Source organism: Oncorhynchus mykiss, chromosome 4 (genome assembly GCF_013265735.2).
Source record: "Oncorhynchus mykiss isolate Arlee chromosome 4, USDA_OmykA_1.1, whole genome shotgun sequence".
Taxonomy (NCBI): Eukaryota; Metazoa; Chordata; class Actinopteri; order Salmoniformes; family Salmonidae; genus Oncorhynchus; species Oncorhynchus mykiss.
In genome coordinates, this window is record NC_048568.1 from 27,377,957 (window position 1) to 27,391,795 (window position 13,839).

The 13,839-nt window shown below is 42.3% G+C and overlaps 1 protein-coding gene across 1 annotated transcript in view; it reads right to left on the reverse strand.

Moving 5' to 3' along the window:
* The window catches only part of LOC110521062 (fibronectin type III domain-containing protein 1), a 123,932-nt gene extending 113,177 nt beyond the window's left edge, over positions 1-10,755 (reverse strand). Inside the window, exon 1 of the mRNA XM_036975466.1 lies at positions 10,608-10,755. Coding sequence (XP_036831361.1) covers positions 10,608-10,671 — 64 coding nt within the window. The 5' untranslated portion in view covers positions 10,672-10,755. The remainder of the gene's footprint in view (positions 1-10,607) is intronic.
* Between the last annotated feature and the right edge of the window lie 3,084 nt (positions 10,756-13,839).

Here is a 13,839-nt window from a genome sequence, read left to right on the forward strand (position 1 = left end):
CACTCTCTCTACACTGACACACTCTCTACACTGACACACTCTCTACACTGACACACTCTCTACACTGACACACTCTCTACACTGACACACTCTCTACACTGACACACTCTCTACACACACTATCTACACTGACACACACTCTCACACACTCTCTCTACACTGACACACTCTCTACACACACTCTCTCTACACTGACACACTCTCTACACTGACACACTCTCTACACTGACAACCTCTCTACACACACTCTCTCTACACTGACACACCCTCTCTACACTGACACACTCTCTCTACAATGACACACTCTCTACACCAACACACTCTCTACACTGACACACTCTCTCTACACTGACACATTCTCTCTACACTGACACACTCTCTCTACACTGACACTCTCTCTACACTGACACACTCTCTACACTGACACACTCTCTACACTGACACACTCTCTACACACACTCTCTACACTGACACACTCTCTACACTGACACCCTCTCTACACACACTCTCTCTACACTGACACACTCTCTACACTGACACACTCTCTACACTGACACACTCTCTACACTGACACACTCTCTACACTGACACACTCTCTACACACACTATCTACACTGACACACACTCTCACACACTCTCTCTACACTGACACACTCTCTACACACACTCTCTCTACACTGACACACTCTCTACACTGACACACTCTCTACACTGACACCCTCTCTACACACACTCTCTCTACACTGACACACCCTCTCTACACTGACACACTCTCTCTACAATGACACACTCTCTACACCGACACACTCTCTACACTGACACACTCTCTCTACACTGACACACTCTCTCTACACTGACACACTCTCTCTACACTGACACTCTCTCTACACTGACACACTCTCTACACTGACACACTCTCTACACTGACACACTCTCTACACACACTCTCTACACTGACACACTCTCTACACTGACACTCTACATTTACACACTCTCTACACTGACACACTCTCTACACTGACACACTCTCTACATTGACACACTCTCTACATTGACACACTCTCTACACTGACACACTCTCTACACTGACACACTCTCTACATTGACACACTCTCTACACTGACACCCTCTCTACACACACTCTCTCTACACTGACACACACTCACACACACTCTCTACACTGACACACTCTCTACACACACTCTCTCTACACTGACACACTCTCTACACTGACACACTCTCTACACTGACACACTCTCTACACTCTCTTTGCACACACTCGATACACACACTCTCTACACACACTCGATACACACACACTTTCTATACACACACACTATACACACACTCGATACACACACACACTCTCTACACACACTCGATAAACACACTCGATACACACACTCTCTACACACACAGTCTCTTCACACGCACTCTCTCTACACACACTATAAACACACTCTCTACACACACACTCTCTCTACACACACTCTCTATAAACACACTCTCTCTACACACACACTCTCTCTACACACACTCTCCATAAACACACTCTCTATACACTCTCGATACACACACTCTCTCTACACACACACACACACACACACTCAAACACACACTCTGTACACACACACACTCTCTACACACACTCGATACACACACTCTCTCTTCACACACTCGATACACACACACTCTCTACACACACACTCTCTCTACACACACTCTCTCTACACACACACACACACTAAAACACACACTCGGTACACACACACACTCTCTACACACACTCGATACACACACTCTCTCTTCACACACTCGATACACACACACTCTCTCTACACACACTCTCTACACACACTTGTTGCACACACTCTCTACACACACACTCTCTACACACTCTTTCTACATACACTCGATACACACACTCTCGATACACACACTCTCTACACACACACTCTCTACACACACACTCTCTCTACACACACTCAAAACACACATTCTGTACACACACACACACACACTCGATACACATTCTCTCTATACACACACTCTCTCTTCACACACTCGATACACACACTCTCTCTACTCACACACACACTCTCTCTACGCACACTCTCTACACACACACACTCTCTACACACACTTGATGCACACACTCTACACACACACTCTCTACACACTCTCTCTATACAAGCACTCTCGACACACTCGATACACATACTCTCTCTACACAAACTCTCTCTACACACACTCTCTCTACACACACACTCTCTCTACACACACTCTCTCTACACACACTCTCTCTACACAAACACACTCTCTTTGCACACACTCGATACACACACTCTACACACACTCTCTCTACACACTCTCGCTCTACACACACACACTCTCTACACACTCTCTCTACACACACACTCTTTGCACAGACTCGATACACACACTCTCTCTACAAACACACTTTATACACACTCCCTCTACACACACTCTCTCCACACACACACACACTCTCTACACACAATCTCTATAAACACACTCTCTACACACACTCTCTATAAACACACTCTCTACACATTCTCTCTACACCAACACTCTCACTACACACACACTCTCTCTACACACACTCTCTATAAACACATTCTCTTCACACACTCTCTCTACACCAGCACTTTCTCTACACACGCACTCTCTCTACACACACTCTCTCTACACACATTCTCTATAAACACACTCTCTACACACATTCTCTATAAACGCACTCTCTACACACACTCTCTATAAACACACTGTCTACACACTCTCTCTATAAACACACTCTATACACACTCTCACTATAAACACAATCTCTACACACACTCTCTCTACAAACTCTCTCTACACACACACACACTCTACACACTCTCTCTACACACACTCTCTTGGCACACACTCTCTACAAACACACTTTCTACATACTCTCTCCACACACACTCTCTACACACACTCTCTATAAACACACTCTACACACTCTCTCTACACACACACACTCTCTTTGCACACACTCGATACACACACTCTCTACACATACTCTCTCTACACACACTCTCTCTACACACTCTCTCTACACACACACACTCTCTACATACTCTCTCCACACACACTCTCTACACACACTCTCTATAAACACACTCTCTACACACTCTCTCTACACACACACACTCTCTTTGCACACACTCGATACACACACTCTCTACACATACTCTCTCTACACACACTCTCTCTACACACTCTCTCTACACACACACACTCTCTACACACTCTCTCTACACACACTCTCTACACACACTCTCTTTGCACACACTCGATACACACACTCCCTCTACACACACTCTCTCTACACACACACACATTCTCTACACACACTCTCGACACACACTCTCTATAAACACACTCTCTACACACACTCTCTCTACACACTCTCTCTACACACACACACACTTTCTACACACTCTCTCTACACACACACACTCTCTTTGCACACACTCTCTACACACTCTCTCTACACACACACAATCTCTACACACTCTCTCTACACACACTCTCTTTGCACACACTTGATACACACACTCTCTCTACAAACACACTTTCTACACACTCTCTCCACACACACTCCTGCTACACACACTCTCTCTACACACACACACACTCTCTCTACACACACTCGATACACACACTCTCTCCACACACACTCTCTATACACACTCTAAACACACACTCTCTACACACACACACACACACACACACTCTCTACACATACTCTCTCTACACACACTCTCTCTACACACTCTCTCTACACACACACACTCTCTACACACTCTCACTCTCTACACACTCTCTCTACACACACTCTCTACACACACTCTCTTTGCACACACTCGATACACACACTCCCTCTACACACACTCTCTCTACACACACACACATTCTCTACACACACTCTCGACACACACTCTCTATAAACACACTCTCTACACACACTCTCTCTACACACACACACACTTTCTACACACTCTCTCTACACACACACACTCTCTTTGCACACACTCTCTACACACTCTCTCTACACACACACAATCTCTACACACTCTCTCTACACACACTCTCTTTGCACACACTCAATACACACACTCTCTCTACAAACACACTTTCTACACACTCTCTCCACACACACTCCTGCTACACACACTCTCTCTACACACACACTCTCTCTACACACACTCTCTCCACACACACTCTCTATACACACTCTAAACACACACTCTCTACACACACACACACACACACACACACACTCTCTACACACACTCAATACACACACTCTCTACACACACTCGATACACACTCTCTCTACACACTCTCTCTGCACACACACTCTCTACACACACTCTCTCTACCCACACTCGATACACACACTCTCTACACACACACACTACCTACACACACTCTACACATACACTCTCTCTACACACACTCGATACACATATTCTCTCTCCACACTCTCTCTACACACACACTCTCTCTACACACACACTCTCTCAACAAACACACTCTCTACACACACTATAAACACACTCTCTGCACACACACTCTCACTTTACACACTCTCACACCACACACAATCTATATACACGCTCTTCCTACACTGACACACTTTCTACACACTCTCTATACTGACACACTCTTTCTATACATACACACTCTCTACACAATCTCTATACACACTCTCCCTACACACACTCTCTCTACACACTCAATACACACGCTTTTGTACACACTCTCTCTACACACACTATAAACACTCTCTCTACACAAACTCTCTACCTACACACACTCTCTACCTACACTCTACACACACACTCTCTCTATACACTCTCTCTACACACACTCTCTCCACACACACTCTCTCCACACACTCTTCTCTACACACACTATAAACACACTCTATACACACACTCTCTCCACACACTCTCTCTACACACACTATAAACACACTCTATACACACTCTCTCTACACACACTATAAACACTCTCTCTACACACACACTCTATACTCTCTCTACACACACTCTCTCTATACACACACTATCTACAAACACACTCTCTCTACACACTCGCACATGACACGCTGGAAAATATTCTGCCTCTCTCTCTCGCTCTCTTTTGGGGATTGTAGGCTTTTGGGGATTGTAGGCTTTTGGGGATTGTATGCTTTTGGGGATTGTAGGCTTTTGGGGATTGTAGGCTTTTGGGGATTGTAGACTTTTGGCAATTGTAGACTTTTGGGGATTGTAGGCTTTTGGGGATTGTAGGCTTTTGGGGATTGTAGACTTTTGGGGATTGTAGGCTTTTGGGGATTGTAGGCTTTTGGGGATTGTAGGCTTTTGGGGATTGTAGGCTTTTGGGGATTGTAGACTTTTGGGGATTGTAGGCTTTTTGGGATTGTAGGCTTTTGGGGATTGTAGATTTTTGGGAATTGTAGACTTTTGGTGATTGTAAGCTTTTGGGGATTGTAGACTTTTGGGAATTGTAGACTTTTGGTGATTGTAAGCTTTTGGGGATTGTAGATTTTTGGGGATTGTAGGCTTTTGGGGATTGTAGATTTTTGGGGATTGTAGACTTTTGTAGACTTTTGGGGATTGTAGGCTTTTGGGGATTGTAGGCTTTGGGGGATTGTAGGCTTTTGGGGATTGTAGGCTTTTGGGGATTGTAGACTTTTGGGGATTGTAGACTTTTGGGGATTGTAGACTTTTGGGGATTGTAGACTTTTGGGGATTGTAGGCTTTTGGGGATTGTAGACTTTTGGGGATTGTAGACTTTTGTAGACTTTTGGGGATTGTAGACTTTTGGGGATTGTAGGCTTTTGGGGATTGTAGGCTTTTGGGGATTGTAGGCTTTTGGGGATTGTAGACTTTTGGGGATTGTAGGCTTTTGGGGATTGCAGGCTTTTGGAGATTGTAGACTTTTGGGGATTGTAGGCTTTTGGGGATTGTAGGCTTTTGGGGATTGTAGGCTTTTGGCGATTGTAGGCTTTTCTGCTTTTACTAAGTGCTCTATGTATTACAGTTTTTCTAAGATACTTTTAATGAAACTGGGGTCCATGATCTCCATCAGAACCTAATGAGCACAACAGCATTATTTTTTGCAAAACTGTAAGTAATTTCTCACAGCTTTCACACACAATGCAAATGCTAAGCACATTTTTGCAAAACAGTCATGACAAACACAATGTTCAACATTTGGACACATCTAATATAAATTACTCCCATTAATGTGAACCTCTTCTGCATGTGTGCAAACTGTCTTTGCGCACCTGTTCAATCACCAATCAGTCCTTATTCATGCATAAAAGAGGTAACCTCTGAGTTGCTGTTTGCAAGAATGGACCAAGTAAGAGTTTGAGGGCAAGGACAAAGGTGAGATAGCGGGGCCCATAGAGGAATGTAGTTCAGCTCTCAGTTCAAATGGAAAAAGGTCAAATATGCCTTTTGTTTCTGGATATTCATGCTCTTGAGTGACATTCTTTCTGCATTGGTCAGCTTTGGTCAAATCACTTTAGGAAGAAAGAATACAGCCCATGCTGTGATAATATGTTGACTCACCTTTTATGGTGCGTACTATAATTATAGTATCAACACATGGTCCAGACATACACCACATGACCAGAAGTATGTGGACACCTGCTAGTAGAACATCTCATTCTAAAATCACCTGCTAGTAGAACATCTCATTCTAAAATCACCTGCTAGTAGAACATCTCATTCATTAATATGGAGTTGGTCTCCCCTTTGCTGCTATAACAGCCTCCACTCTTCTGGGAAGGCTTTCCACTAGATGTTGGAACATTGCTGCTATAACAGCCTCCACTCTTCTGGGAAGACTTCCAACTAGATGTTGGAACATTGCTGCTATAACAGCCTCCACTCTTCTGGGAAGGCTTTCCACTAGATGTTTGAACATTGCCGCTATAACAGCCTCCACTCTTCTGGGAAGGCTTTCCACTAGATGTAGGAACATTGCTGTGGGGAATTTCTTCCATTCAGCCACAAGAGAATTAGTGAGGTTGGTCTCTGATGTTTAGTGATTAGGCCTGGCTCACAGTCAGCGTTCCAATTCATCCCAAAAAGTGTTCGATGGGGTTGAGGTCAGGGCTCTGTGCAGTTCTTCCACACCGATCTCGACAAACCATTTCTGTATGGACATCGCTTTGTGCATGGGGGCATTGTCATGCTGAAACAGGAAAGGGCCTTCCCCAAACTGTTGCAACAAAGTTGGAAGCACAGAATTGTCTAGAATTTCATTATATGCTGTAGTGTTAACATTTCCCTTCACTGGAACTAAGGGGCCTAACCCGAACTGTGAAAAACCGTCCCAGACCATTATTCCTCCTCAAACTTTACAGTTTATGCATTGGCGAAGGTAGCATTCTCCTGGCATCCACCAAAACCAGATTTGTTCATCTGACTGTCAGATGGTCTGTGAGCTTGTGTGGCCTACCACTTCCGTTGTTGCTCCTAGACGTTTCTACTTCACAATAACTGCTTACAGTTGACCGGGGCAGCTCTACCAGGGCGGACATTTTATGGACTGACTTGTTGGAAAGGTGATATCCTATTATGTTGCCATGTTGAAAGTCACTGTTTGTCTTTGGAGGCTGAATGACTGTGTACTAGATTTGATACACCTGTGGCTGAAATAGCCAACTCCACTAATTTGAACGGGTGTCCACATGCTTTTGTATATATAGTGTATAAAAGACTGTTAACCAGGTTAGGGTATATTGATAGCTGTAGTTAGTATTTATTGGGCCTTTGTGTAACGATTGATATAAATACCTTTTCATTAGATAACTAGTTGCATGTTTTGATGAAGGTTGTTGATTTTATGTAATTTATTTATTTGGAGAAGCAGTGGCCAAGAAAAGAACAAAGCCACAACAAACAATCACTGAGCATGAACTGTCTGAGAGAGAGAGAGAGAGAGAGAGAGAGATAGATAGAGAGAGAGAGAGAGAGAGAGAGAGAGAGAGAGCATGAGAGAGAGAGAGAGAGAGCGTGAGAGAGAGAGAGAGAGCATGAGAGAGAGAGAGAGCATGAGAGAGAAAGAGAGAGAGGTGTAAAGATGGGAATTGGAAATAAGAAAGTGAGACAGAGAGAAGAATTTAAAGAGTGATGGAAAGATATGAAAAGATATGTAGAGATGGAGAGAGGAGATAGGGGGAAAAGGGCAAGGGAGAAGAGAGGGTTATTATAACGTGGCAGGCTGGCAGCTAAGTCAGCTCAACAGAGATTAGCCAGATGCTCTTCTCCAAAACTCAAGCCTTTTGTATTTACTTCACTCAGACCTTTTCTTTCCTCTGGTGGGAAGCAGGTCCTCTCACAGCAAGTGTGAGTGTGGCTCCAAATCGATTTCACAAACCCTGCTCTGTAGGAGTGTCTAAAACATCTGTGCTGTCTGTGGATCATTGCAGTCTCTGTCTGCCTCTTAAAGGTGCTATCTCCATTTTACACTTCACTGGGCTAATATGATGATGAGAACCCAGTGAAGCAGTAAACTGTAACCTGCATCTGTCCCCCCCCAACCTGCCCAGGGGGAACTTCCTGTCTGAAAGTTCAAAATGCTGGATAATCTTTCAGTCTGCTAAATGATTTTGCTTAAAATTTGTCTCACATATTGTTAGCATATTTTCCACTTATCTGTCAAATTGAATAGCCCTTCTAATGACTAGAGTGATTGTTAGGAGGTGTGCTCAAGGGAAGTTAGGTCTCTTCAGATGGATACGCCTCTGTCCATCCTGATGTTCATCATTCCAGTTAGTCAGCAGTACAACCATATAGATCCTTCAAAAATATTAGTATTAGTATTCTAATTCCTAATACTATGGGTGTGTTCGTAAATTCACTCTGGAGTGCCAGAATGCCCTCAGAGTGCTCTCTGGGTGTTCATCAATTCAGAGCTCAGATTGTCCGTTCATAAATTCAGAGCATTTCGCACCCCTTGCGTTCAGAGCCACACTGGACGCTCTGGCCGAGGAGGAGTGTTGATCCAAGCGTTCTGGCCTCAACGGCAGTCAAGCACCTGAGCTAACTAGCTAACGTTGGCTAGCTTGCTAGCTACTTCCAGACACAAATGAGAGAACACCTCACTCTGATCATTTTACTCACCCTAGCAGAGCTGGTTAGGCTGTTTTCCTGTTATCTAGTGACTGTAAATGTGCTGCTGGTAACAATTTAATAACGTTTTTTTGGCCAACGTTTACTGACACCGATCATATTCAAAGGGTGTTGATTGTTCTTAAAATCATCAGTTATTCTTCAATCTGTCACACTCCGACGAGAGTGCTCTGAAATCGGAGTAGATATCCACAGTGAATTTAAGAACTGTGTGTTGACCTATTCTCCTATCCCCTCGTAACAAAAGAACCTGAGCAACACCTGTTCTGCTTTAAACTCAGCGGCAGTGAGAGGGGTGTTTGGGAGCTTAAGCTCTAACGCATAGAAGCTGGGTTTCACAGCGCGCAACAAGACCAGTGGACGCGATAATAAGTGGATGCTAGTGACACCTAGATGCAGCAGGGGCAAAATTGACAGAAACTTTGTGAGAAAGTCAACCACCTCCTCCTCCCCCCTCTCTCTGTGGTATTGTCAGAGTTGAAAGCCGGGCCATCATGGAGCTGCTACCGGTGCCAAGTTGGATCCCCGCTTTGGCACGGTAGCATCCCTTTAGAGATCAAAACCTTTTTTTCTTCATATTTTCGGTTGGTTGTGATTGATTTGAATCATGATCGAATATTTGTCATCTTATTTTTATTATAGAGCAAAGCTACTTTTGTGTGTGCCTATGAGGTAAGAACATATTCCATGACTGCTGCGCTCACAAGACAACATCACATTTTCCTTCCAGACCAGAAACGATGAAAGACAGTTTCAAGGTCCAAATTCATCATTATTGTTCACTTTCGACTGGTATGTTTTTCCCCATCTGCAAACTGTTACGCATTTTTGTTTTCAGAATAAGTGCCCAAAATAACATATTTTCCCTAATCTTTTGCATAATTTGTTTATGAAACACAAACCAGAAGATTTGTTAAGATTATTATCTCTCTCTCTCTCTCTCTCTCTCTCTCTCTCTCTCACACACACACGCACACACACACACACACACACACACACACACACACACACACACACACACACACACACACCAGAACCATAGCGTGTGTTTTCATCAAAGTAATCCAAAAGAAAGAACATCACAATTGAATTCACTTTCTCCTGCAATGCAATGTGGTCATTATAATTTATGTACCATGTGGTAGCAGCTTAATATGAAGCTATTGGTGTCTTGACGTAGTCTATGATATAAAACAAATCAACAAAAATAATTGGGAACTGGATATACTATAATGAGGGGGTAATCAAATAACCAATTGATTATTGATTGGGCTATAGTCCAACTCCACCAATCCCAGCCATAAAATCTATCAATAAAGTACCACTTCACTAAGTGAGAAAAATTTGAAACCATGCATGCATCTGTTCTGACCAAAAAAATAAAATGGGTGATGTTACCTTGAATCGATGCACAGAAGGTAACGAAAAGCAGTAAGAGAGTCCGTGCTGCGGTGGATGCCATAGTGAGGATAGTGCGCTAGTCCTATGGTGCAGCGCAACAGAGAGAGAGGAGGAGGAAGAGAAAAGTAGTATATGGAGAGAGAAGGCTGCCATGGCCTGGGAGAGGGGGACAAACAGACTGTTGGCGTTCTGTTCCCGCGTAGCCTGTCTCCCTCTTCCGGGGAAAAGCGGGACTGGCCGAGAGTTGCACCGGGATGGAGGGATGGGATCCACAGTCAATTGCGCACGCAGATTCGAAGATGAATCACAGCAGGTGGGACCATAGAGAATGATAGAGGACTCTAGCAGCCTAAAGGAATGGCAGGTAGCCTAGTGGTTAGAGTGTTGGACTAGCAAGATCGAATCCCAGAGCTGACAAGGTAAAAAGCTGTTGTTCTACCCATGAACAAGGCAGTTAACCCACTGTTCATAGGCTGTCATTGAAAATAAGATTTTTTTCTTAACTGACTTGCCTAGTAAAAAAAAGGCAGTTTTAGCATAGGCAGCGCCATTGAGGGGTTCCACAATGCTTCTGCCATTTAAAAGTATGTTGTCACAGATGCTATAATGGCACAGATGTATAAAGATGAGTCCTCTATCTGTCTTTATGGATGGGACGTATCCCGTATTTGCATGATTCCAAGGGTGGAGTCTTTGGGGAAGTTAGGGCTTAATTATTTTTCTAAACTGTATCCTACAATTTGTCAGAAAAAGAAAAACGTCACACTCTTAAAAGTATGTTGTGTTTTGTTATATCCAAATTCTCACAGTCAACCTGGGGTTTTTTTGGAGAGAAAAAAAGCTGCGCATGTGACAGGGTTGACTGTGAGAATTTGGATATAACAAAACACAACATACTTTTAAGAGTGAGGCGTTTTTCCCTTTCTGACAAATTTTAGGATACAGTGGTGGGAAAAGTATCCAATTGTCATACTTGTAAAAGTAAAGATACCTTAATAGAAAATTGCTCAAGTAAAAGTGAAAGTCACTCAGTAAAATCCTAATTGAGTAAAAGTCTCAAATAATTTGGTTTTAAATATACGTAAGTGTCAAAAGTAAACTTAATTGCTCAAATATAGTTTGGGTGTCAGGGAACATGTATGGAATAAAAAGTACTAAACTTTTAATTAAAAGTGAAAGTTGTTAAAAAATATAAATTGTAAAGTAAAGTACAGATACCCCCAAAAAACGACTTAAGTACTACTCTCAATTATTTTTCTTAAGTACTTTACACCACTACAGGGTGGGAACCAGGAGACCTTCTTACTGGGGAATATGTAGAATGTATAAATTGGTCATGGCTAGAAACTTTTGTAAAATTAAGGTCAGATTTGACTTTGCATAGCAGGTTAGGAAGACAAACAAATTATACTTTTGAATTAATTTGACAAAAGCTGGATCCCTTCTAGCCATGAGCATATAAATTGCACACCCTTAAAACTGTTGAGATCAGAGCCTTGTCCTGAAGGTTTGTGCCTTCCCTCAGAAAACCACAGCCTTAAAGATAGATTCCTCTATTGCTGCATCCATTTTTGGACCGATAAATTAATGTTATGCTATATAGCCATTGATTCTTGAGGAATATGACTTATAAATGCCTCATGAGATTAGTTCAGCTGTCACACTCCATTAGAGACCAAAATATAAGCTTGTTTTACTCCAATGTTTGTAAATCATGTAAATGTAAACACTGTATAGCCTCAAAACATGGTTCAAACTCAAATTTGTATCTAATAGATGGTCAGTCCTTGTATCCTTAGCTCTGTCTACGAATTTGAGAGTGGGACAATTTTACTTGTCCCCTCCCTCAGCTTTTTTTTTTTTATCTAAACAGAGGTGTGATGAGGCTTTGTTAATGTTTCAATTAAGGATTCTAGCTTTAAGTTTAACAAGGACCTACGCTTTGGTAAAAGGAAATCACCTGAGGGGTATACTATAAAGCAGGATCAATGAGTTAGCCTGCTGTAATGCTTCAATGTTCAGAAATAACTTAATGTTCAGGAATATATGCTTAGAATGGGTATGTATTGAATAACTTGTTTCAACAAATAACCAATATTCAAGTCTAGGTTCATTAGTGCACCAGTAACTCTTTTTATTTCTGAGTGTTTATCAAAGTTAGCTGGTTTACTCATTGATCCTGCTTTGTAGTATACCACTCTGGTGTTTTTACAAAGGTTCACTGTGTCCTCTGAGGGCAGAGATGAGAATGCTTTGCCCTCCGAAACAGTGCAAACGTAATAAATAAAGCTCTTCAAAAAAGTCTAGGCTGGCCTATCTGGTAACATCTGCCGTTTGACTTGTGGGCCCGGAATGGCTGTGCTCAGGTTCTCTCTTCTCAGTTGATTTTGTTTTATTGTTCCCTTGGAGAAGGACAAGCATTCCTCCCTGTGACTGTGATACGCACATACAAAACTGTGTTTATCAAACAGTCATTGAAGACATAGAAAATAAAGAGACTATAAATTATGGCGCCAATGTTTTCTCTAAACTGAAAGACCAAGGCAAGGAACATCAATTAATGCATGAAATCTATAGCTAGCATGTGTAAGATTTGGATTGAAGTAATTTGATATACACAAGGGACTAATGATTTTGGATGGGTTTGTATATGCAGGATCATAGAGACACAAAATACAAACAGATAACAAACTGTTTCCCGGCAGTGTTGCTGGACTGGTCCACATTGGGCCAATGGCAGTTCAACTAAGGTCATAGCAGATGTAGGATCTTAATTTGAGCCAGTTTGCTTCCGCCAGAAAATAATCTTGCAGCAACAGCAAATGTGAATTATTATGTGGATTAAAGTGATTAGATATTTTTTTGTAGGGGGTGATAAATTTTTCCCTTAGGGCCAATCAAGTCTGACATTTTAAAGTGGAAATTGCAAACTTTAGAAGCTTTTTAGACCTCAAATACAATACATGTTGGCATTTCCTGCTGTACAGGATAATTCTCAGAAACAAAACAGTGGTAGTCAGAATTGTTTTGTTGAACAACAAAGGAACCTGATTGGCTGATTATCCGTTCAACGTGAATTTCTACGTGCCATTCCAAAATGGCTGCTGTTGCTTCTGCTACACAGCATGAGGACAAAAAAGGAAGCTTAATTAATTTGAGCAGTATTTCAATCTTCCCGATTTCTCAGTTGGGATAATGGGATAATAAGGAGTACAGCAACATTTTCCAT